This window comes from Rhea pennata, chromosome 2 (genome assembly GCF_028389875.1).
Source record: "Rhea pennata isolate bPtePen1 chromosome 2, bPtePen1.pri, whole genome shotgun sequence".
In the NCBI taxonomy this organism is placed as follows: domain Eukaryota; kingdom Metazoa; phylum Chordata; class Aves; order Rheiformes; family Rheidae; genus Rhea; species Rhea pennata.
The window spans coordinates 18,277,308-18,303,148 of record NC_084664.1 but is presented as its reverse complement, the minus strand read 5'-3'; the positions used below and the strand labels follow the sequence as shown (position 1 = coordinate 18,303,148).

The window sequence follows — 25,841 nt, the reverse complement described above, 5'->3', positions numbered from 1 at the left end:
ACATGTGCAAAATAGGAAATAAAAGGGGAATCAGATACTAGCAGCAAATCAATGTTCTCAGTGATATCCCAAGAGGTGCTATGTTGTTAAAAAGGATACTGCATCATGTGTCATCCAGTCCACGCTGCTGGACATAGGATGGTTAGTGATCAAATGTTTCAGATTTTTGGTTTCGAGCTCTTGGCCAGCTGCTCTGCAACTCAAGTGGTGGCTTTCTTCCCTACTTAAATGCAGGTAGCTGGCTAGTCATCATCGTATTGCTGAGTCTTTCACAGAGCCACAGAGTAGTTGAGATTGGAAGGGACCTCTGGAGACCATCTCAACCAAACCCTGCTCAGGCAGTCAGCTAGAGCAGGTTGTCCAGAGAAAGAAAAAGGAAAAATAGGTTGCTTTCTCCTTCCTCCCTGCAATTTTATCTGGGCTCTTCTTTTCTCCACTGATCCTGACTTGCGATGGTAACAGAAACTAAAAACCCAGAGACAATTCCCTCACACAATCTCCCTCACGAAGGGCACTGCGCAGAAGTGGGGTCCCCACTGTCATTACTGATTGTGCTACAACCTAGCGAAGCAACTTATCCCCAGTTTAGAGGGTGAGCCATTGGCATCTCCCCTTGCTCGGAAGGGCTGGTGAGCCACTCGGGCTGGCTGGACCTGTGAGGAGATCAGCAGCGATGTGGCTACGCAGGCGCCCGGGGCTCCTGGCGCACCTGCTGCTCGGTGCGCACGGCAGACCCCCATCAACCACCGACCCTCCCGCACAGTGCCCCGCTTCTCTCTTCAGCTCCCCAGAGGCGTAATTAACAGGCTCTGGCGGGTCACCGGAGATTATCAGGATGGAAGAATAACACGGAAATGGATGAACAGACCCGATCACCGCCCACCCCCTTCAGCAAATCCGCGCGCACTAGCCCCGCCCCGCCCCCCAGCCCACCGCGCGCATGCGCGCACTGGCCCCGCCCCGCCGCGCTGGCCGCCCCTTTCCCCACCTGCGGTAAACAAACAGCCGGCGCCTGGCTCCGCGGCCCGTGCGCATGCGCCACCCGCGGGGCGGGGGGTGTTTTTCTCCGTCCCCCCCGGGCGCTGGCATACCTGAGGCGGCCGCCGCGCATGCGCGGGGCGGGCGGCCAGGGGGCGCGTGTAAAGGGTCGGCTGGGCGCGCAGGCGCAGGCGGTGCCGCCGCAGCCTGCGCAGGGAGAGTCGGTCGGGGCTGGGGCCGGGCAGGGCCGGGCGCGCTGACAGCATGGACGAGGACGTGCTCACCACGCTGAAGATCCTCATCATCGGCGAGAGCGGCGTCGGCAAGTCCAGGTGAGGGGGCGCCCACCTCCCCCGGCCTCTCCTGCCGCGGCGCGGGGCGCGGGCCGCGGGCCGCGGGCCGCGGGCCGGGCCCGGCCTGGTCCCACCCGGCGCCGCGTCGGACACCCGCGGTCCGCCCCCGCCGGGAGCGGCCCGCCCTGCGGAGGGCTCGGCCCCGCCGGGGGGACACACGCCCTCGCCTTCTCCCGGGCAGCCCTGCTGCAGGCGAGGGGCTGCCCCTCCTCGGGGCCGCCGGCCGCCGCCCTCCCCCGCGGGCGGCGGAGCTGCTCTGACCCAGTTGGAAGCTGAGACGCGGCGGAGCTCTAGGCCGGCCTTGCCAGGGCGATCTGGGCCCCCCCGTGTGCTGCCGTGCTCGAGGCGCCTGCCTCAAAGCCCTGCGACCCGTATAGGCGGCTGCATAATTTCGGGGCGTGTCTGGTTCTCACACAGACGCATACGTAGAGTGCATATATATGTGTGTGTGTGTGTATGTGGCACACAAGTCCGAGCAGTGGGTGGAAGGGGGTAGGGGATGTAGTGTAGGTAAGGCCTAAAGTAGTTCTACCACTGACTTTTTCTGTTGACTAATTGCACCATTTCCAGGTGCTTCGAAGTTGACTCTTTCCACCTTTCTCATAGCTTGTGTCTAATCTGCCTTTTTTTCTCTTTTGTTATTACTTTTTCTCTTTTCCTTGATAGTGCCATAGTTGTTAGTAAAGGAAGAAGAACATAAATGCAGGAGGGTACCTGTGAATATACCGTACAAGTCATGTTAGATTTAGTGTTTTATGTCAGTAATCTTGAGTCTTCTACCATGTTCCTAAATAATGTAGAAGTTGCTAATTAGAAAACTATTTATTAAACATCTGCCAGTCATTTTTCTTCTGTTAGCTACTGAATTGACAATCTGTTGTCATAGTCGTCTTGGTGTCAGACGTGACTTAAGCAAATTTCTTCTAGATGAGCTGATCTCTTGTACGTGTGGCAGAGTATATGATAGATTTTTTTTTTTTTTTGCCTTAGGTTATATGCACAAAGTTTTTTCTGTATCTGGTTATATACTTATTCCTTTAAAACAGAAACATTTTTGAAGTAAACTTTGCCTCCATGTAGAAGGAATAAAACTGCCATGAGAGAATGATGCTATAGCTGTTCAGGTAGAGGAGCTTCATCTTAATATGAAACGATTCTTGGCTTACTTGTTCCTTGACTAGTCAGGGTCAGATGTTAAATTTGTGTTAGCCTGGCCTAGTACTTGGTTGAGTCCTGACTTCTGATCCAAATGCGGTCTTACAGCTAGTCCTAAGGAATATGCTCTACAATGTAGATGATATCTGCATATGAAAGAAAAGTGGGGAGATAAGAGTTTGGTTGGGATTAGCACTCAAGGTGCTTTTGAACAGGTGTCTTTATTCTAATAGCAGTATGAGGGCTCTGTGTTTTGCCTAATTTGAGTGAGATTAGTTCTGGTTTTAAGTAAAAATAGTTGTGCTTAAACGTCTGGATACAGACAGCAAGAAGGCTTTACTCATCTTCAGAGGAGTGTGTAATTTTTTGATTTTTTTTTTTTTTGATTTTTACCTTTTTTTTAAAACTATTCACTAAATAAAGTTACCATTTTTATTTTGGCTGTTACTCTGAGTGGATTCTTGAATGAGAAAAGAACTTGATTTGTGGTTAACTTTGAAGTTATGGTCCAGTCTTACTGAAACAAATAATGTTCAATAGTCACTTTTCTGGAGGTGCAGTACTGTGTCTAAATGCTAAAAATACTTGGTTATTAAAGGCATGTGCAAAAAAAGGTGTGGGGGAGGGGAAAAAATCACAAAGACCCCACAGAGAGGTGTCTTTTTGTTTCTCTAGCTTGAAAAGGAGCAAAAGCTGTCAGTAGTAATAGCAAACAGCTGTCTCCCACAGGGTGATGTACATTTGTCCCTGATACATAAGACTGTTTTTTTTTTTAAGCATACTGAGAACTTTTGTTGTCTCTTGCCAAAATATATATATTTAGCAGAAATACAGTGGCTCAATTGGGCAGTTTTTAGAAAGATCTTACCACTATAATGTGATATGCTGGTAGTATTTAATTGTATCTGTTCTTATACTGATGGCAAACATATTTGAATCTTTGTGGTGGAGGGGGATGTTGTGCACGTGGAAGCTTTTTGTTACAGAAAGGGTACAAACTTCTAGAACATTGGCAGAGCATTTCTGCTGTTAAACTTCTGTGACTTTCTGATGTGTGTAGTCCTTAGTGCTTTGTGCGTTCAGATCAAGGAGCTGCTCAGAGAAATACTACGTGAGCTTACAGAGATGCTGTGTGAGGCAATATGAAGCCATAAAATTTCTTACTTCTGTACTAAATTCTGGAAGAGTAAAAATAGAATTTGATAGAAACAAAACACTTTGAGAAGTACAACATGTGACTGTTCTGGGCAACTGATTTGACAGCTTGAGTGGTGCTTTCTTCAGGAAGGCATAGTAGATAATAGAGGAAAAGGCCCAGGTTCTTCTAACTGAGCGTGACTACTGTAATAACTGCATTTCCTTCTTTGTTTTATGGGAGAAAAATGGTGACAAACTGAGACCTGTTTTTAATTAGCTGTCTGATCTTCTGTTACTTTCAGACTTGTAGTATACAGGCTTCTGGCAAGCTATGGATAAGCTACAATAACAAGATGTCTGGTGTCCTAATACTGTATTTTATTTTTCTCTCCTTTCCATCAGCCTTTTGCTACGGTTTACAGATGATACATTTGACCCGGAACTTGCAGCAACAATTGGTAAGTATGTGGTGATGCTACTCAAGAAATATTTATACCCAGTTCATTGCAAAATTGTAGCTTGTTCACACTTGCTGAACTGGTAATGATGTTCAGACATATCTGCTCTTCTGTAAGAAAAGAATGACGTGGGCTCAGTTTTAATATACAACATCAATTGGTATAGAGTATTGAGTGCACCAGGTTGTAACTGTCGCCTTAGTCGTCCGCTTTATGCAAAACTCTATCCTTGGCTGGGAAAACAGATATAAATGCCACCCTTCACCATGAACCTGAAAGCCATGAGAGTACTCTAGTAAAACAACTTGTGGTTCAGTGTTAGCATTTTAGGCTAAAAATGGAAGAGTAAGAGCTACTATTAGGTTCCTGCTGATTTGTCTGTGACTGATAGTTATGAAGTTGTTTGAATAGCAGTATTGCTGTTCAAAACCCGTATCATATGATACCTATGTAGCTATCTTAAGAGGACTTAAGACCCTTTAGGATGGATGTTAGCTCTTGTAACCCCCCAAAATACTACTGAGCTGCTCTGTGTGGTGTCTGATTTTCTTATATAGGGAAGAAATTAATGTGGCTTTTCCTTTCCTACTTAGTAATCATTTCCTTGGCAGCTAGACTCTGAGAAAAATGGAAGAGAGCCAAGAATCTAGAGCCCTGCTGAAAAAAGACTGATACGTCATCGCTATCTTGGTATAATACCTATCAAAGGTGAAATCAATTGTGCTGAAAGGGAGTGACCCAGAATGCAGGATATAGTATGTACCAGGTTGTGAAAGGAAGCAAAATGAAACTTCTAAGAATATCATGCAGCTCTCTGTGCCAAGTGAATTATTAAAATAATGGAAAAGAGAGAAATACCTGGACACAATGCATCTTAATTCTGAGACCTCTTCCTCTGTAGGAAGAGTTCTGGCTAAGGACTTGCATCATGTTTATTTTTGTTTACCAACATCTGAACTTAAGGGGAAAAAAACCAATCAGCTCTGCCGATCTGCTTAAGAGAAGTGAATAAATTGATCTTATTTTCACTAGTGTTAGTAAGATATTACAGGGGTACTGTTTCATGTAGGGCATTGAGAAGCTTTGTTCCTAAGAGACTTCTAATACTGTCTGTTCAGCCTTCTTTCACTTTGCCTCTCCTTTAAATAGCTTCTGTTGGCTATGACTACTACCTGAGAATCACTGCGAATGATCATTCTCCAACCTTAATATGCTTATACCAAAGACAGTAAACAGACACATGCTATTAAATACTTCTAAGACTTAGCTGGTAGTGTTGTATAATGTCCTGAGTAGGTGTGGAGGTTATTTATTTTAATAATAAAAAATCCAACTGATGTTACTGATGTAGTGATACCCAGTGGCCCAATTGAAATCAGGTTGCCATTATGTGCAGCTCTCTGTAGAAACCCAAAGACCATGTTTTTATTTTGAAGAAAAGAACTCCAGGAAATACTGAAATCTGCTTATGGATGGAGTTAGATTACGGTTATTCAAGAACTAACTTCATGGGCCTACCTAAGAGGGCAGTGGCAAAATTTCAGAGCTCTGTTTTTGAGCTTGTAAATAGCAGCTTTCAAGTGCTGTCAAGCCTAAACTTAGTGCTTCATCAGCAAAAGGACTATTTTAGTGTTTTCCCTGAAGGGACAGAACACTCATTCAGGTTGTTACTGCTTTCCTTTAGCTTGTGTAGGCCATGAGGAAATAATTGCTGTTTTGTGCATTGAGGATACAATTTGTGATGCAAGATAATTTAAAATAAACAAACGTACATCTTTAGGTAGCCCTGTGTCACACTGTATTGTGTGCAAGACTGTTATCTCTACTCAGTGTTGACCTACAGTTACTGAAATTAAGCTTCCTCGTTTGTGTGAGACTTAACAGCAGTACTTAAGCTGTATTGTAATTCAAAGATCTAAAGTTGGTTCCCTAGGTACCTATTCCAACTGTGCACAAGATGGCCAGAGAGCATGTCCTTTGGCCTCTAAATTAAGTTGATTAAAGAATACTTGCAAGAGGAATATATTGCTTATGAATAAGGAAAACTTGCTTCTGTAAGTAATATGAATGCAAGTCAATTAACCTATAGACAGCACAAAAAAAGTCAGTTATCTTTTTGTTTAATATCTTAGATACATCTGTTAATATCTCTATGCTTTTAATACATTCTAGATACCTAAGCATTCAGTACTTTCTTTATAGGTGTAATCTTATCATAAATGTAAGACATACTAGTCTCAAACTTAATGTCTACTCTACGAATCTGCCTTCATCCATAAACATACAGTGATAAATACAAACAAGGTGCTGTTTTTTCGTGTGGATATTTTCATTTGTTGAATGTCTGCATAACAAACCTATCTTAGCTTTTGGTTGGAACATTGTGAGGAGGATGGGGCTACAGTTAAGTCTGTAAGTGAGGTGAGGAATGCATAGCATCAAGGTCATAGCTGACAACTTCCTCAAGGGAAAGGCCAAATTTTGACTCATATTTTGGTTGATTAAGTTCTTATACTTGCTAATTTTAGAGGAAGGTTTACTGTCTAAGAATTAGGGATAACATAATTTAGTGTCTTTCATTATACCAACATCAAAACCTAATCTGAAGACTACTGAAGCATTTTCATCAGTGCTATTACACTGGTAAAAGTGTTGTTGATAATGCTTTGCTATTTGGCCTGATTACATTATACCATCATAAATTGTAAAAGCTCCTTTTTGACTTTAGAATAATGTCCATCAAACAGTAGCCATAATAATGTAGTCTTGTATGTGTTTGGTGTGTTACTTCAAAATGAGACACAAATTTCCATGAACAAATGAAACCATATTACATCTTACAAGAAGAGCTAGTCAGGATGCAAGTTTGAGCCAAAAGGAAGAAATAAAAGATTATGCGCTGTCCTTCAGTAGACTGGATGATAGAATCATAATAAATTTGTAGGTTGGTCCCATGGCTACAGTATGGCTTGGGTCATATATCTTCTTTAGTTTATTTTCATCCCTCTTAAAAGATCTTCTGTTTTATGATATTTTTCCAGACTGGGAGTGTACAGGGAGATTTTCTTCAAATTGTGAATTATCATACAGATTTATTTTTCCCTACTTCCCAGTTGATTCAGCTCCCAGGGACAGATCTCAGCAAGATTAATCACTAAAATGAGAACTCAATCATAATTAATACTTGGTCCTTTATCATGCCCATCCTCTAGAATAAGGAAACCTCTTCTCTTCTGGACTCTGAGATAAAATTAATGCTCTCTGTGCATGGCATGTCTGCTCTTGCATCTCTGGCAGTGTTCACCCAATAGAGCTTCTGTCTCTTCTGAGCTGAGGAGAGGAGCATGGCCTGTTTTTGTTCCTTCCGTTGCTTTTAACAAAGTACCTGAGGATTCCTGAGAGAGGAGAGGGTAGAAGGAGGCAGGGCTGGAGGAGACTATGTGGTAAAGATGGCAACCTTGTATCCTCATCTAGTTTTGGCACTGAATATACTTAAAATCACATCACTATTTTAGTATGTCACCTGTGTGGCTCAGGCAGTCAGTGTAGAATAGCTATATTAGCTTTGATATTTCAGATGCCAATAGGCTAGCTCAGTCGTAATTTATGCATCTTTATAAATGGGTGGTTCTTATTCTGCTGCTCTTACCTAGCCTTTTTACCAGCCTCAGAAGCAGACATCGCCAAACTAAGTAAGAAACTAAGTAATTATTTCCTGAAGTAATTCTGTCTCTTCAGGGTTTGTAAAAATACACAACAGCATTTGTGGTAGCTAATTATTGGTAATTAAATAGCAATGCCTCAAGTTTTCGTACTGGCAGTGTGTCTTGCATGGAGAAGGTGAAAGAGTATTCAGTATGAGCATTAGTTGAACAATTTGGAGTTTGAATTCTGAAGCAGATACACTAACCTGGAATGTACATGATCCTTTGGCAGAAAAAAGTTCCAGAGACTGAGCAAATGCTGTCCTGGATCACTATAGCTGTTAGACACCTCTAGTTGATGTTTGTAGGAGTATCATATAGTAGCGCTAGGAGGACCCTAACTGTGAAAGTCCTAGAGCGTGGCGTGTTGAGCATTTATATCAGAAAGTAGAGTGTGTGTATGTGGTTTTTTGTATGTGTGTTCTTTTTCTTTTTTTTTTCCTCCCCCTTTTAACTAGAAGGAGAACAGAACCTGAATTTTCTTTTTTCTTTTTTTAACTATTGAGACAAAGATGCTTTATCTTTGTAGCTTGTGCAAACCTACAGGTAATGGGTCTAGTTTAACATTTAAACCTAATCTATCAGTTTGTGTGGGTTTTGTCAGAATTTTCTTACAATCCTGTGGTATTTTCAGGACCAGGAACAGCTTTGAGCTGTACTTTGACTCCTGGTAGCCTCAATTGGACTAAATGTGTCTTGCACTTTCCTTCTGCCTGATCACCTGTCACCTTTTTCATTCTCTTGAGGCAGATTAGTTCACAGTGCTTCGTTACAAGAATCTTATCAGGCTATACTCCATTATTTTGTCTGTTGTCCTTATTGCTTGTGCTTACTTGCTTGTTCTTTGTATGAGAGCTTCTAGATAAATTTTCAGTGCAATCTTTATTTCACAAATTAAGCAGTGTATTGCACGCATATTTATATTTGCGTCTGGTATCTCTTAGCTTTTTGGCCTTCCTTGCACTTAACTACCTGACTTGCCAGTTACCTACAACACAAATTATACACTCCGGCTGACATTGCACTTGCAATGAACTCAATGTGGCATACTGGCCTAAATGCCAGAGCGGCATGACAGGGTGGTTTCTTCCATACTGTAGGTCTGCAATATGTTAGTGTGCAGTGCTGAGACTGTTTGGTAAAGGCAGTAGGTGTCAGCGCACAGCTTTCTTGTTTCTGGCTGCCTTCCAAGGCACAATGGAAAAGCACTGTCAGCTTTCTGTTATTAAGGCTATAACCATCACTCTTCTTGTAAGTTGGAAACTAACGTGTCACACAAGCAAATCTGTGCATTTCACTAAAGTATTGAAGAGAACATAACTACCTGTTCAATTTAGTGAGATTTTTCTTGAGCTCTACAGTTCTACACTTGTCGTCTTGATGCAAACAGATTACCAGAGATGTAGTTGTTGTTTAAACAACTACTTTTTCTTTGACTTGTTTTTGCATGTGTTGACATTCTTGCTATGCTGGTATTATATTTGCCACTTTTTGATCACTTTTCAAAGGATATAATTTTAGTATGCTTTTAGCTAACTTCTCTTATTTTTCAGTAACCAATCTATAATGTATGGGATTTATTCGCTATACCAATATTGCTCATGCAGAATTTTAAGTGGTCTTTGTTAGTGTTGCTGTCAGCTTTGAGTTAAAAGTGTGTGTGCATCTTGTATTCAATGAAAATTGCATAACTATCTAGACACAAAGCGTTGTGCCCATCCACTAAATGGGAGCAGGATACCCTTGCTTCAAAATATGGCTAATAAAAGGTTTGCTTTTTTAAAAAAAGTTTGATTCTTGAAGCTCCTACGAGCTATTTCTGATTTATTATTACATAGCTGATAGGTTTGGAATATCAGTAGTTGTAGTTTTTGATGTCAGATAATAGATAAAAAGAATGCACTGAGAGCTGCAGCTGCGAGTTGAAAGTCCTGGCTGAGCGGTGCTGATTTTTACAGTTTAGAAACAGAATTATGCGATTACTGTTAAAGAGGAGATTCTGTTCACCTAAGTTACTGCTGAATTCTGAAGTATCAACAGGACAGGATGTTCCTTAGGATCAGTTTGAGACAACCTTTGAGAATATGAATCCTCTTTGAACTAGGTAAAGCTCCGGGAATTGATGTTTAAAGGATAAAAGTTAATAGTGACTGATCTTTGCTGTGAACATAACTCTGGAATAATACACCATTTTTAGGCATAGCACAAAGCATTGTATTACTGCTTAGTCATGGATTAGCAATCTGTCTCTGAAAAGTTAGTTCTGTTCAGTTACTGCAAAAGTTAACAAGCACTGCCAAAATTGTGCTTGAAACCAGAGTATTGGCTTTTTCCATTGTAAACTACATACCTGAAAATCGTAATTCATTAGGTTTTTACCTGCTCTTAACGCTTCAGGGAAACTAGGTAGCTGTGGAACAATGGATTAAAAATTATGTGGATTTTTAACTTCTCTTAAATCACAGTTGTAGTGACTTCGTGAGTCTGCTTGCAGCGTGTGTCCTGAATACCCCCATGGCTACATAAGCTGAGCATTTTTTGACAGGCATTTGCGTTGTTCATAATTGCATAGTGTTGGGAACCTTGGTGTGACACAGTTATGAGGCATTGCTTAAGTGTTCTGTGTTAGAATAGTAAAACAATAATTCTTGTTTTTACTGCAGCAAATATGATGGCTTTCATATTAAATCAAAATGTATAAACTTTGTCTGCTGTTACCTTGAAAATTGTCCGCATATAAAGCGTATCAACTTTCCATGCTACTTTTGACATAATTTTAGGGCTATTGCATGGTGGGGCATTTGAGTCACTCCAAAATAATGTAAACCTACTTCCAGTTATTTGCTATTAGTAATCTAAAGATTAAACTGCAGTAAAATGGAACAGAACATAACTATACCCAGTCTGAAACTGGTATGTGTTGCTGTATCCTTTAACTTTGCACAATCGTTAATATCTTCTGGTCCTCCTTGAGTTTTGTGCAGCCTGTTCTAGGGCAAGTAGTAATCTATTTTTTTTCTTCACTGAAGCTACTTGTCATATGTTGAGGTAGGTAGCTGTTATCAACAAAGTGCCACACTGCGTTTGTGCTTCTCATTCGCTGAGGACATATGGCAATAGTTAGTATCTGATGCTGCTGGAATCCCTGTAAGATATATACTTGTGTACAAGTACCTGAAGGGAGGGTGTCAAGGGGACAGGGACAAACTCTTTTCAGTTGTCCCGTGTGACAGGACAAGAGGCAATGGGCAGAAACTGAAGCACAGGAAGTTCTGTCTGAACGTGAGGGGGAATTTCTTCACTGTGGGAGTGATGGAGCACTGGCACAGGTTGCCCAGAGAGGTGGTGGAGTCTCCTTCTCTGGAGATAGTCAAGGCCTGCCTGGATGCAACCCTGTCTAACGTGCTCTAGGTGACCCTGCTGAGTGGGGAAGTTGAACTAGATGATCTCCAGAGGTCCCTTCCAAGCTTACTGATTCTATGATTCTAACCCAAAGCTTATTTAGCAGATATTTGCTAGAAGGGCTACTGCTATTGTACATTACCTCCTGTAGAATAGAGGTCATGTGTTAGATGAGCCTCTGTTCATCCCAGTTTACCTCAGGCTAACAGCCTTGATGGGATTTAGTAAGCTGTTCCAAACAATCTGACTGCTTGCTCTGTTTCCATGTCTGAATGCTGCTTTCTCCTTTATTTTGAAAGTATGTTGTTCTTAAAGACCACTAACTTGCCCAAGGAGATAATACATGTGTGAGTAACGAACAGAAAGTTAACCCATTTGAATGGTAACCTTGAATGTTTGTCTATGAGTACAGTGCTTTAGTACAGGAAGTGTAGTACTTGCTTCACTTCTGTAAAATATTTGCTGAGTCAGTGGTCTAAAAGGTCCTTGGGCTTTTGCAAAAGCCTTTCATCTGCAAAATCTTGAGCTTTGAGAAAAAGGTTTAGAAGTAACTGACAAAACTTGCGTATCTCGCTCCTGTCAAAGCACAGCCTGTCTTCCGAGTTTTTTTTTTTTTTTTTTTTTTTTTTACTTTCTGTTCTAAAAATGGTTGTAGTACATGCCTGAGCATCCAAGATATTTTTCTTCTTCTAGGTGTGGACTTTAAGGTGAAAACTATTTCAGTTGATGGAAATAAAGCTAAACTGGCAATATGGGTAAGTTTTCCCCCCAAAGTTCTTAATGTGTTGCTTTGTTTTAGGAATAGTTATGGCTTGTATAGTGTAGTTCTACTTGTATAGAACCTCCACCTGTCTTATTAAATATGAAGGCAGTTTAGAGGAGTGGGAGGTTAATACTGGACCATTCAGAAGGTGGAATGAACTGTGGGATAGTTGATGGGGCAGTTCTGTTGCCTGTCAAATTCCACAGTGTTATTTCTGGATCTGGTTTGGATGGGAGAGATAAGGGTACTAAGTTGATTTCATTTTACAGATAAAGTGATCATTCCTAGACTTTTTAATGTGCATTCACTGCTCCACCTCAGAGGACCTACCTGCCTGATATTGCATCTTTAACAGAACATTTGAAGAGTGTGGGAATTGCCATTACTAATCTAAGACTTTGCAGCATACCTTATTCTTCTTGACAATTTTTAAAGGATGCACTTTTTAACCTGCATTTTAAGCAAAACTCTAGTAGTGTACTAATAGATTGAGAAATATTGTGTTATGTACTCTATTTATGTTCAGAAACTTCACCTCTCCAAACAATTTTTAGCCAAAAAATTTAATACTTCTCATTAAAGAGAGGCTTGTATATGCTTGAGTTCGGTTTTACAGCTGAAAGAGGTAGAGGTAATATTTGTGATGTTAGCGTTAGAATGCTCTGCATCTATTCTAGTTAAAAGTAGTACTTCTTAATTTGTGGTGAGGATGAAAAAGTACTTCCAAGCTTGCTTCTGTTTATTTATTTTATTTTAATATTCTTCAGTCTACCAACTGGCTTTGCGTAACTTAAAACATGTTTTGAGCGTTTTAACTCAAGTGCGACTTCTTGTAGGAAGCTGGAATAAAACCTTCTTCCTCGTTATCAGGATATCTGAGCTTTCCTGCTTAGAAAGAAGTAGTAGAACATGAAATTCATATTGCAATTCTTCCTTTGCTTTGAGGATGCTTAAAATCTCAAGCAACAAACGAGTTCTGTCTTAGTAAGACAACAGTAATCACAGAGATGAATGGATTTGACAGGAAGATGCAGCAACTTCAGAGATACCTAAACATGTGCAAGGAGAAAGATTGATAGAATGATCAGCGATCATGTGGCAGAAATTGTTACATAGGAATCTCTTAAGGTTTATCATCTTCCCTGTTGGTGAATAATTTCACTCCTCCTGAAGAAATAATTCTATGAGGTCAATTGGAAAAGAAAAGCCTGTGAAGGTGTACTGTGACAGAAAATCAGTTTGGGATTGTGAGGCTGAGCTGCAGAAAGTTGCAAATGTCTAGTCCAGATACGTAGGCACTTTGTCAGGAAAATGTCTTGAACCCATAATGTGTTGCAGAGGTTATGGGATTGTTTGTTCCCTTCACATTTGAGTTCATGAGGGTGACCTCAGTTGACAAAAATGGGAAAACTAACAGTAGCAAGCTTCTAACAAAGGGAAGCTATTAAAGTCTCTGATGCTGAAGTCTACTACACGTATAGTGCTGAGATAGCTTGCCCTATAGCTAAGTCTTGAAGAGGACATTGGCATTCTTATACTTGTTTTTGTAGAACTCTTGACACTGTAATGTATTTGAGAATGTAAATCCGATTTTAGAGTTTTGCTGTTTTTTTAAGTAATCTTCTGTGTTGTGGCATGTTAAATGCATTTACTCTGGCTTTGAATCAAACTTAAAGATGATGCTGTTAAAAGTCAGGGAACTGGTTTTGTTGTCGCATGTTCTGATGCTTGTTACAAAATCTTAAACCTAGTGCTGCAGCTGTACTTGTTTATGTAGTTCTACAAGCTACAGAGCAACTGCTTCAGCAGAAATAACTGCCTTATTGATATGCAGTCTTGTTACTCATGTGCAGTAAAATGGTAGGGGAGGTCATAATCTGTTAGTTGTATATTCTAAATGACTTTGAATCTTATTGTATGTATTTGTTAGCAAAATACCTGTGAGAGCTAAGTTAGATTCTGCTCAAATTTTGAATAATGGAACTTTTTGAATGGCTTTTTAGGACACTGCAGGTCAGGAGCGATTCAGAACACTAACACCCAGTTACTACAGAGGTGCACAGGGTGTTATTCTAGGTAAGTATAACTTTGCTGTTTTGAATAATACTTAGTGGTTTTCTACTGCATTTGAATTATATGAACTCTATGTAATCTTTCTGTAATATCTAATTGATATAAAAAATTACTGGTGTCTAAATCTGTATGTTCAACAGTTGATACTAAAGCATTTAGAGTTTGATATTGCACCTTTCTCGTGCACCTTTCTCATGCAGCCTATCTAATGAGTCTTGAACTACTGGAACAGGTTGCCCAGAGAGGAGGTGGAGTCTCCTCTGGAGATCTTCAAGGCCCACCTGGATGCAACCCTGTCTAACATGCTCTAGGTGACCCTGCTGAGTGGGGAAGTTGGACTAGATGATCTCCAGAGGTCCCTTCTAACCTTACTGATTCTATGATTCTGTGATACTGATTTAGTATGAGAGAGTGCTAACTGTTTTTCAGTGGACAATTTGGAGCTTTTCTGGTACTACTAAGACTTTGCACTTTATTTACTACTGCTGCTTTTTGCCTGTGCTTGGTAAGCCTAGAGTCAGATTTTTGTTCTGTCCTCAGAGACTGTTCTTTCTCTTTTGGGTATGTATGCAGCCTTCCCTTCTGCACTCCTGCCCCCCTGGTCCTTTTTTTTCTAATGAAATTACCATAATCTGGAATTTTTTTTTTTTTTTGCCTTCTTGTACTGAAGGGGGTATTATATTGTCAAAATCACTTAAAGATTAGTTGGGAGTATAAAATGCACCAGTCAAAGACCCAGGCCAAATCCCATAATTGCAACTTTCTAATGAAATATCTTCCTGTTCTTCTCTGTATGAACACTAGTAACTATGATGCACTGAGCTCTGAAGTTCTGCTTCTCTGCTGTGAGAATTGAGGTGTTATACTATAGAAATTAAGGACAGAGAAGGTTGGAAGTTTTTTGAGTTTGTTTATTTTTAAGTTATCTCTGACTTCAGAGGGTTCTTGATAAGACTGGCTGTACAACTAGTGTGTCTGGTTAAGCTTTTAACTTGAAATAACTTGTGATACGGAACTGTTCCTGGTAGGTTTTGTTTTTGTGTGCGCTGTTTCCCAACTTTAAGGGGCATTTTCTTCCAAGTACAGTGAGAGGTGACGTCAAGACATGTGGAAGCAAGTGACTTGACAAGACTTGGTGGTACTTAACTTGCTACTAACTGCTGAGAGCCCTAAAAGTAAGGAAGCACAGTTTGGGAGCCAGAAAGTTCTGCTGTTGAGATTATTCAAAGAAAAAATTAGAGAACAATCTTCTCTTCCTGATAATGCCTGCATTAAACAACTTCCTAAAGATGAGATTATCTGTTAAAGCCAAGCCGTAGGTTTGGTTAAAACCAACTTTTTATGCAAGTCTGGCCATGGGAAATGAGAATATGAAGGAAAAAATAGTTCTGTAGCTTGCAGTGGTGTCTATGCTAGCTGTAAATTTAGGTAGTCATCTGGGTGGTAGTTTTTAAGGCTAACAAGATCTGCTTTTTATCTGCAGTTTTTGTTCTTAGGTTGTCTTATTGCTTATCTTGCACAAACGCAAATAGTTCGAAGCACTAAAATGCTGAGAACCCTCTAGTAGTGTTCAGAAATTCACTGGGATTTTTTTGAGGATCAGAGGTTACCAAGAAAAAGCAGTTTATTTCCTTACCTAAATGTGCAACACAACCGCAGTGTTACACAAGTCTTAATTATTACAGGTGAGAGAGAACAACTCAGCGCAGAGAACTGTCATCCTTTTGGCATATCTCTTGTGTAATGAATGTTGTTGTTAGTAAGTATGCTGCACCAGAGGTCTACAAGTGTATAATTCTTCAGAGAATAGTAGTCTCCAGCCAGAAAACTAGGTTGTCTAAACATAAATTAGTCTAATATTTGGTGATCTGTTGTTCTCAGAGTTGCTCAGCATTAGTATCATCAGTGGTTGTTGGAATCCTTGGAACTCCTCCTTGTGTTTCTATTCAGAAAGATATCATTTTTGCTTATTTAGTAATGAAAGCTGTTTCTTGGAAAAAAAAGTGTGCAGTAATATTGCTGATATCTTCCAGTTTACGACGTCACAAGAAGAGACACCTTCGTGAAGCTGGATAACTGGCTAAATGAACTGGAAACGTACTGCACAAGGAACGACATAGTTAAAATGCTAGTTGGAAACAAGATTGATAAGGTAAACTGAAATTAACTGTGGTGAATAGTCTGTTACTGTGTATTGGTCATACTACATTTTAATACCATGTCTTATTACAGGAAAACCGGGAAGTTGACAGAAACGAAGGTCTCAAATTTGCAAGAAAACATTCCATGTTGTTCATAGGTATGTTGCAGATATATACAAAGATCTTGATTTTTTTCTTTCCCGTTACATAATGAAAATGACCACTCCTACAGGACCTAGTCTTTATACATACAGTCTAATTAATGATACTTCTCATTTGCAGTAACTGCAAGGGTAATGAGTATTCTAATCTTTAAGATTGTCTCTAAACATGTCCAGATTTTGAGTTGAATTGTAGATGAGTGCTCTGAGATGTGTAAGGATTAAGGGTGGAATACTGGCCCTATTGTGGTCTGACATACCTGTTTTAGCATTTTTTGAAGCTTTGGTAATTTGTCTGATGTTCCAGAACTATTTGCTGTATTAATAACAGTTGCAAAATGAAAGATGGAAAACTGGTGCTAATGGCTAGCTTTCAGTATAGCAAAGGGGCTGGTACTGCCAGAATTCTGCATTAAAACCAGGATGTAGTGTTGTTAACTTGTGCAAATGGTGGGTGGAATGGGATAGTGACTTAGACGTGACTGGACAAAAGATATTGGTGTCATCTTGCTGCAGAATGAAGTGGATCTTGTATTTAAAGCCTTGTGATGATAAATGACTCTTCATGTACAAGTTTACCTGTTTCATTTAAGGATCAGCAAGGATTACTTTAAAGGATGACTTCAGTGGCAAAGCAGTTTGAGAGTTCCTGTACTTCAGATCTGTGTTTCTGCTCTCAGATGAATGATATGCTTGTCTAGTACCTTGCTGTGTGTGTTTCTGGCTTTGGTGTCAGAGGTAGAAACAGAGGGAGCTTGAAGTTGGGATGCAAGCAGTTATGTGCATGGAAGATGAAAAGAAATGAGGCTTAAAATATATGTAAAAATGAGCTAGATATCTACAGAGCTGTATAGAAGAGTAGGGCAATGTTACATTAAACAGTTACAGATGTTAGCTCTTTGCTTTCATAGTATACCAAGTGAACAAAAGTTTCTTGCATTTAACTGAAGTAAGGATCCTGAATGAGATTACCTAGAATTCTGCTAATTGTAAAACAAATGAGATCCTTTATTACTGGATGAACTGTATCATGGAGACTGATGCAGAATCACATGCTACAGAGTTCCTTGCTGCTTATGATCTGATAGTGCTGTGGTTCTGATTGTGTGGAGAACTGAATTGGGGAATGGTGACCAGATTCATCAGACATTTTGAGGTGGTAGAGCCTGCCTTTCTACTGAAAGTTTTGAGCGTTTAACAAGCAGATGAAAATAAAGCTGGGCTGTAATTGTCTCCATGTAGTCCAGTGATGTTCATCTTTGGAAACCATTTTTTATAGGAGTGTATTTGGAGTTACTGTCTTATCTGGCAATACGAGTTTGCATATCTGCTAATTTTGGTATAGTTACATTACTGTAGAATGTGTTACAGAAGTACAGTGTTCTGTTGCATACTGGATCTTCTTTTCAACAGTTGAACTTGCTAAAAATTCTTGCTAAAAACTATACTAATAATGAAGATATCTGAACTTATGATTGTGTATGGTTTGGTAATAAGTCAGAAATTCCAGATATGTTTGTTTGTTTGATTGATTCTAGAAGTTGTGGTAAGTTGAAGTTGTAGATTAACCCTTAACTGAAAGAAGAACTGCTGAGCAAGTTATTGGTGGAAGCTGTGCTAACATCTGATTTCTTGCATCCCTTCTCCAGAGGCAAGTGCAAAAACATGTGATGGTGTACAGTGTGCCTTTGAAGAACTTGTTGAAAAAATCATTCAGACTCCTGGACTGTGGGAGAGTGAGAGCCAAAACAGAGGTGTAAAGTTATCAAACAAGGAAGAAGGTTATGGAGGAGGAGCATGTGGTGGATACTGCTCTATGTTATAAACTTTGGGAAGCTTATTCTTTGCATATTTAAACAGATAGTGACATCTTTCTGTAAATAAATTCATTAAATGCTATTTTTAGGGACCTTGCAGTTTGCACATATTTGTTTTGTATCATGGCAGTGAACGCTTGTAGGAAAAATGTTCTGCAGCTTTCCCAGTTTGAAAACATTATGATAAGCATGCCCAATTTGCAGTCTTCAGGTTTTTATAAGTAGCATAAATAATGTGCAAGAACAAATGCACTCAATTTTATGCCCATATACATTCATCATGTAACTACTCTAAACAGATCCATATAACACATAGACATTACTGCATTGTCTGCTTTTTGTCTCATTTTTTAAATACTCTTGAAATTATAGAACTATATAGTATGCACAGAACCTGAAAACCGTGCAAATTAAATACTACATTTCATCTCTTCTAGTAAATGCTTTTTTTTATGGTATTAAAAACAGCACGATTATGCAGTTCTTAGACAAATCTGCTAAATTTTTGTCTTTCAGCAGAGCTGTCTAAAATATGAACTGGCACAGGCCATAGTTAGTTTCGGCACCTTTTTGAAGAGATGCTTTGAAAACTTCAGTTGCAAAGCTGGGGGATGCCCTTTTTTCTTTTTAATCATTGCTTCAGTTGACTGCTTAACTGGAGTTTTAATCCTGTGATATTTATATACTAAATTCATGGTACTCTTGCACTCTAGGTTTTTATGATGCAGTCTACTCTAGACCTGCCACAGAAAGTCTTCATTTTGGCAAAGGGTTTGAATGATATCTTTTTTTCTTTCATTGTGAATCAGTTTGCCACAGTTCAGTACAGACACCTAATTTTCCTAAATGTTTATAATGTAACTTAATCTCAAACTGTAATTCACTATAGCTGTGAAGATCTGTATCAAGTCTGCTTTGTGTGGCTACTTGTTCAGAAATAGAACTTCCTGTCCCAGATACTAAATGGGAAGTTATACGGCTTTTGGATCTCTGTATGGAAAATGCTATTGCAATGAGTATTCACTTGAATTTACTGTAATGAAGCCAATGGTTTGTTTCAGAAGACTTGTATAGACTAATAAATTTTTTTTCCACAGTATTCAACTTTTCTAACCTCTTCCTATTGTAGAGTTGTATATTTTCTAGTACATATAGTTTGAAAAAGGTCACTTTTTAAAGAGGGATTATTTCTGATCTCTGAAGGATAAGACAAGGATGCCATATTAACTTTTAAAAATGATCACTATAGTGCAATGGGAAGCTGCACTACTGGGCAGTTTCTTGTAAATATAGTGATTTACAGTACCTTTTATTACTGCAAGGTTTTGTGTACATGTCAGCATACATGATTTGTATTTTGCAGCACATTTGGCTGCCTGTGTTAAAATACACTTTATTCTTCACATGGAAACTTTTTCTATTCTGTTTTACACTTGCTAGAAAACAATACCAAAATTTGAAGACTTAACCATGCTAGTTGTTTTTACCAAATATTGTATCTATAGTATTGTTAATGTAGTAGGATAATTTAAATATGTAAATGTAATATTGAATACACATGCATATTGTATTAAAGTGTTAGATTTGTATTACTGTTTCATGATACAGCATATGTGGGCTGAACAAGTCTTGTTAGTATTGAGGTTACAGTGGATTTGTCTTGTGTAGGCTAGCAGCTAGAGAAAACTTGTAGAAGCATTAAAACTCTGAACAAGCGGCTGTTAACTTTAGTATTATTTCAGTAATACTGGGCAAAGTATCATAATGCTGGCAGATGCCTGTAATGTGTTTCCATGCTTGTTCCTCCTCCCTACCCCCCTCACCCCGCCAGTGTGGGTGCATCCTTATATCAGGAAGAAACTTAGTTTTCCAGTTTCTCATGAAAAGTCCTTTTATCACAGGACCTGGACTCATCATTCATTCTGCCTTTGCCAGTTCTGACAGCTTCCTTTCCCAAAGGAAGGGACTGCAGGATGCTCTGAATAGTGGGTATTGTTCTGCAGAGAATCAAGTCACTTGCTCATTCGCTCTTTGCTTGCAAAATTTTTTAGGGGAGCAAGGGAGAGGAACATCTTGAAACAGCATATTTAGCTAGACTAAAAACACTTAGTCATCTTTATGACATTCATTTTTACTTTTTGTAAGCAAACATTTTCTAATTGACTTGTAAGTAACTTTCCTGTCGTTTTCCTCTCTTAAGCATGTTTATGTACCTGAGGAATGGCCTCTCCTAGAGTCTTGCCTCACTCCTCTATTGCTCTTTCAAGCTGTGCACTGGGAGTTGATGCCCTGTGCTTCTAATACTTGTTAGAGCAAATATTGTATCAATTACTTTATTACTCTGATATTTCTATTAATGCTTGCTGAAACTCTTTTTTGGGGGGCTGCCATCTTTCACATGACTTCTCTACTTTCAAAACTGTTTTTCTTCATCACAAGTAAGTGTTTTATTACCATTTTCTACAAGTATGCTTCCAGTGTTTTAACTGTAATATAAGCATCTATTAAAACTAGTGCTAGCTGTATCATAACCTCTGCTTAATACTGCAATAAGGGTCATTTCTTTGCTGTGAAATATTGGATATTGCTGTCAGGAAAAGTATGCAGGGGAGAGATTCTGTGTCCAGTCTACCTCAGCAGGTAGCTGAGCAATAATAGGGATTGCTGCTGTTTGTTTTTTTCATTAAGTAATGCAAATGTGTCCACTTCTGTGGCCGCAGTTTTATAAGAAAATACTAAAACAGAATAAGACATAACTGAGAAATTTCATGTAATCATAAAAGATAAAAGCTAATTTATTTCCAGTTAACTTATTGTGTCTCCTCAATATTAAAAATTTTGAGAAACAGTTAAGTTCTGGTGGTTTTCCGTAGACTTAATGCTAGGCTGGAAGAATTTGTGTATACTAGGCTAGAAGATGAGACGGTTACCTCTTCTCAAAGTTTACATTTGAATACTACTGAATGTTGGTATGATTTTTGTCTTGGATTTCTCCTTTTTTTTTTTTTTTTTTTTTTTTTTAAAAAAAAAAAAGTCTTCTGATGGAGATCAAGATGCACTTATTTCACAGTTTTGCTGGTGAGGCTTTTATACAAAGGACATCATCACTTTCCCACTCTCCTACTGCAATAATGAGATTAACAGCTGGCTGAAAGTAAGTCTTAACAAAATGAAAATGAGTTCAGCAAGTACCCAAACAATACCAGCAACTGTCTCCTCAAACTTGGCAGAACTTCAGGAAGTGGTCGTGTTCTTGCTGGCACTATGTACCATAGTGACAACTGCACTGTAGGCTTTGTTAGTCTCTGTCTGCTGGTAGTCTAAAGGGTATATAGTGAACTACAGTAATCCCTATAGTGCTGCCCTACAGCTTTGTGCAGTATAATAATTGGATATCTTGAGCCTGAACTGTGTTTTTTTCTTCTTTTTTAAGCACTTCAGATGAAACTTGACCAACCTCTGTGATCAGCACAAGTTACTACTATACTACTCTTTGGCTAATGAGGAACTGATTTGAGTGTTCAAGGCACTACATCCAATCTGTCTTGTTCAAAGCTTCTGTACTGTTTTCTATTATCTCAGTCTGTGATGAAGGTGTCAGAAATTAATGTTAACATGAGTAGAGGTTCCTTATGTTTCCAGATAAGTCATTACACGGTTCGTAGAGCTCATTGAACCTTCAAGGGCAAAATATAACATGTTTTTCCTGGTCACTTTCCAACAGCCTTGGTATTTGGGAAGAGAGCTGTACATTAAAACTGTCTCAATTTAGTAAAGTTTTTCTATGCTTTCTTTTGAGTACCTGAGGCACCTTAATTATTAGTTGTTGAAGGGTTATACAGGCAAAGAACCATAAGAGTGTTTCCAAACATACTGTTTGCTTACCATCTATGACTGACCTAAATGCAAGAGTAGGAAGTTTTGTCCTTGTTCTCATGCCAGAGTTAAGATCTGGTTCTCCTTTTAAGCTAAAATGGTCATGGTGCTTAACCATGGCGGTTAAGATTTTTCTGTTGTTACTAGTTTCTATGCAAATTTAGAATGATAAGATTTCCTATGCAAATTTAGAATGATAAGATTTCCTAGTGAAAGTCTGGAACCTCTGGGCTGGGTTGATCAATTCTGGATATATATCAGGTAGTAGTATATCTGTATGTGAGACTGTGTGTCAAAAATTCACTCAAACAGTCTTAGGATTTTAGTCAAGTTTTTAATAATGATCTTTCAAATATTTTGTGATGTAATGTGTTGGAAGGCAAAACATTATTCAAGCCTTGGCAATAAAGCTTGAATTAAATTAAAAAGATATGGTGGCTTTCAAGACTCTGCAAGCACTATTAATATAGGCTGTCCTGTAACTTTACTGTGTTTGGGGCAAAGCTTGTAGGGACAGAGAGGACTTTGTAAAGCAGCAGATCTAGTTGGAAAAGACAGACAAGCGTTTAGGCACAGAAGTCCTTCTTCAGGTCTTTGAAATTGCTGCAATAATGCTGTTGCACATATTTGCCTTGTTTCTAGGTGTATTAAATCAGAATGTGCACTTTTCAAGATGAGAGTAGCAGTCTTCCAAATGTACTGAAAATTACTGTGTATTTCATAGTAGTAGTAGTCAGAAGCAATAAAAACTTTGAAATGCTTTTTCTCTGCCCTCCAAAGAAGTCACAGTGAATACAGATTGGAACATTTTATGATGTTTGCTGAAAGTCTAAACTCATCCCTTGTTTGCAGCCTTGGTCTGAGAAAACAGCTGGGAAGGACTTTAAGACATCATCTTTCTCTCTCTCTGCCTTAAGAAAGGATCAAGTACACTTGAACCGTGTGTGTGTGTGCTAAAAGGAAACCCAATGATGAAGATTTTATTGCCTCTAGTGACAACCTCTTCCACTGTTTTTGTGGCCTTAATAGAAAGCTTTTACTAATATGTAACTATCTCTACTGTAATGAGTGCATACCCACTTCAGCTCCACAGAAATCAGTGTGTGTGGATGACTGCTTGATGGAACAAAGCTTAAGGTTCTTTCATTTATGACACATAAAATGAGGAATTGAATTTCCTTTTGGACATGGAAGCTAGTTATTGTAAAGTATTGCCTTTCAATTTTTTTGCGCTGTTGGGGTAATACAGCGCAGAGCTAGTAATGTAATCTCTCTCTAAGCCTGCTTTTTATATCTGTCTATCTATATGTATGTATCAGTCTCTGGAAATGAACCATACCAAAGAGCTTAAATCTAGTAATAGACTCAGTTCTTGGTGTGACTCTGGGGAAAGCAGCTTAACTGCTTTGTATCTCTGTGGCCCTATTTTATATACAGGAAAGCATCTTGAAGGATTTTTTTTTTTTTTCCCTCTCATTAAAAGTTTCTTTCTTAATGAATGTAGGTAGCCAGAATATTACAGAATGCCTATTGTAGAGTTTTACCTTCTAGCTGAGTCTTGAAAAACTGTGATATTGTTGCTAGTTGCTTTGAGCTTAGGCAAATTCTTGGGCATCATCAGTGCTAGCTGTGCCCTGCTGAAAGGGTATTAAGGGAAAACAAATGCAGAGGAGCTCCTCGTTTCTCTGGCAGACGAAGATTTTTCTATTTAAGTATATCATACAATTCAGAATTGCTACACTTCAGTTAATTAAATGCATGCTTTTTTTATTTACTCTGTGCTTATGCTTCTATCTTGTCCCAGGCCTGCACATTAAGGCACTTGATGGCTCTGGGCACTCCCTGCGGACTTGGGGCACTTTACTGCAGCGTTTAGCCCTGTCAGCGCTGTATGGTTGAAATCCTTTTGAAATGGCTGCTATTAATATGTTAGCAACCACATGTGAGTGATTAACATTAGTGTGGTTTCCTTATACTTAGTGGAAAATTCTAGGTCTAATGTTAATTTAGTAATAAAAGGATATTAGATTTGAAATATTTTAGGGATGTTCAATCTTACAGGCATGGCTGAAGTTGAGAAAGGAAGACTGCATAGCGCTGAGACAGCAGTGTAGTTTAATGGAAGTTTATTCGAAAGCATACTGTGGCATTTGGTAATTACTTGCAAGCCCTCAGTGTCTGCATTGGAAGGGGGATTACTTTGATGTATTTAATAGCAACAGCTGTGTTTAAATAGTTTCACTATCCATTAGGCACAGGCAAGGAGTTATGTACCTTCTGAAGACTTAACACTGCTGAAATAACGCTCTAGAAACATATGCCTTGTTGAAGCACAGTGCTCCGAAATCCGTCCTGCGCTGGTCAGAATGATCAATAATAATGATAATAGAGGGGCTGCAAGAGACGTGCTCGGTGGCTTGACCTACAGCTGCAGCACGGACAAAGTCTCCTGTGTCTGTCCTTGTAAGTAGCATGCTGCTCTCCTTTCCCCTTCATCCCTAGACGTGTTTACAGATATGGGGAAGTGAAGTAGAAAATTAGGAACGGAAAAGGGTGAAAAAAGTAGCCCTGTGAATGTGCAAGATAGGCTACTCTTCTCTCCCTTCCCCAGTGCCAAACAGCAAGACAGATTAGCATAAAGGTCCATTTTTTTGGGACTTCATTGCTCTAGTGCATGTGCATTGAATGAAAAATGATACCTAATCATGTGTAAAATAACTTTAAGATGTGAGAGTGCGTGTGTGTTCTCGTGCTGCATAGCCTCTGCCGCCTTTGCAGACCTTCCTGTAGACTTAGCAAGGGTTACAGGAGTTTGCCACCAAGCACAAATCTCTTTCCTCTGGAGCTTTTATCTTTAAACTGACCTATTGAGAAATTTCCCCTTTGCCTGTGTGTAGTGACTTTTATGAAGTCCTGTCAAATCTCCTAATTCTGTTTGGTCTTGTGGTGCAGTTTTCTTTTATCTCCAAATCAGCTCTCCAAACTTGCCAAAGAAAACACCGAGCACTATAGAAAGACTATTTTAAATGAGGTTGTGTAGATGAGCCTTTTAGGAAAGAAAAAAGTTAAAATGACAATGTGTTTTTCATATCTTTTATTTTTAAAAAAATCTTTTTAATGCTCTGACTAGAGAATAAGAGGAAAGAGATTGTGGTTTCAAGGGTCCATACTGAAATTTTACATTGCTCAGTTAATATGGGGTAATGAAAACGCTGTATCTTTATTTAAAAGCTAACATGAATATTGAATATTGTAATAAAATATTTGCAGGAATAAGTAAAAAATGTTGCAAAATGAGACTTTCTAAACTGATAGATGAGAGAAGGAAGATAAATATTTTTGTCTTTGGCACCTACAGTTATCCATTACCATAGTATATAAGCTTTCCACAATCAGTAGCTCTCAGCAATGCTTTGAGATAGGCTTGCAAAATCATTGAGAGGTATTAATTTCTGTAGCATTTAGATGCCAAACTCCCTCTGAGTATCTGGGCACAAACTATTTGTGTGAAATCTCACAAGAAGACAGAGACAAACCTGGAACAGACCTGGTGTGTCCGAATTCCCACCTACCATTTTTGCTGCCACCTGATTCTTTTCCTGTAATGTGATAATATGCTGAACTTTAAAGAGGAACCTTGCTGTGTAAAAGCTACACTTAGTAGGGGCTCTGGATGTTGAGGGAAATAGGGATTATGGCCTGATCCAGAAGCTTGCGTACCCAGGTTTGGCTGTACAGTGTTCTTAGTGCTATGACTTTGTCGTGATTTGGGGCTAAGAGAGCATGCAGTTACGTTTCCTCTGGATTAGAGCAGGTCTGAGTT

General features: G+C 39.2%; 1 protein-coding gene across 1 annotated transcript; it reads left to right on the top strand.

The window, feature by feature from the left end:
* Nucleotides 1-994: 994 nt before the first annotated feature.
* Nucleotides 995-19,861, top strand: RAB18 (RAB18, member RAS oncogene family). The gene is made up of 7 exons (XM_062569000.1): nucleotides 995-1,310; nucleotides 4,026-4,081; nucleotides 11,881-11,942; nucleotides 13,954-14,026; nucleotides 16,057-16,175; nucleotides 16,256-16,322; nucleotides 17,975-19,861. Exons 1-7 carry the CDS (start codon nucleotides 1,243-1,245, stop codon nucleotides 18,148-18,150), a joined length of 621 nt encoding a protein of 206 aa, XP_062424984.1. The 5' UTR covers nucleotides 995-1,242; the 3' UTR covers nucleotides 18,151-19,861.
* Nucleotides 19,862-25,841: the final 5,980 nt, after the last annotated feature.

What these genes read in the sequence shown, in the direction of transcription:
- RAB18 (XM_062569000.1), top strand. Translation starts at nt 1,243, where the DNA reads ATGGACGAGGACGTGCTCACCACGCTGAAGATCCTCATCATCGGCGAG. An exon ending in GGAACTTGCAGCAACAATTG is followed by an intron (nt 4,082 to 11,880) that starts GTAAGTATGTGG and finishes TTCTTCTTCTAG; the next exon opens with GTGTGGACTTTAAGGTGAAA. An exon ending in ACATTCCATGTTGTTCATAG is followed by an intron (nt 16,323 to 17,974) that starts GTATGTTGCAGA and finishes TCCCTTCTCCAG; the next exon opens with AGGCAAGTGCAAAAACATGT.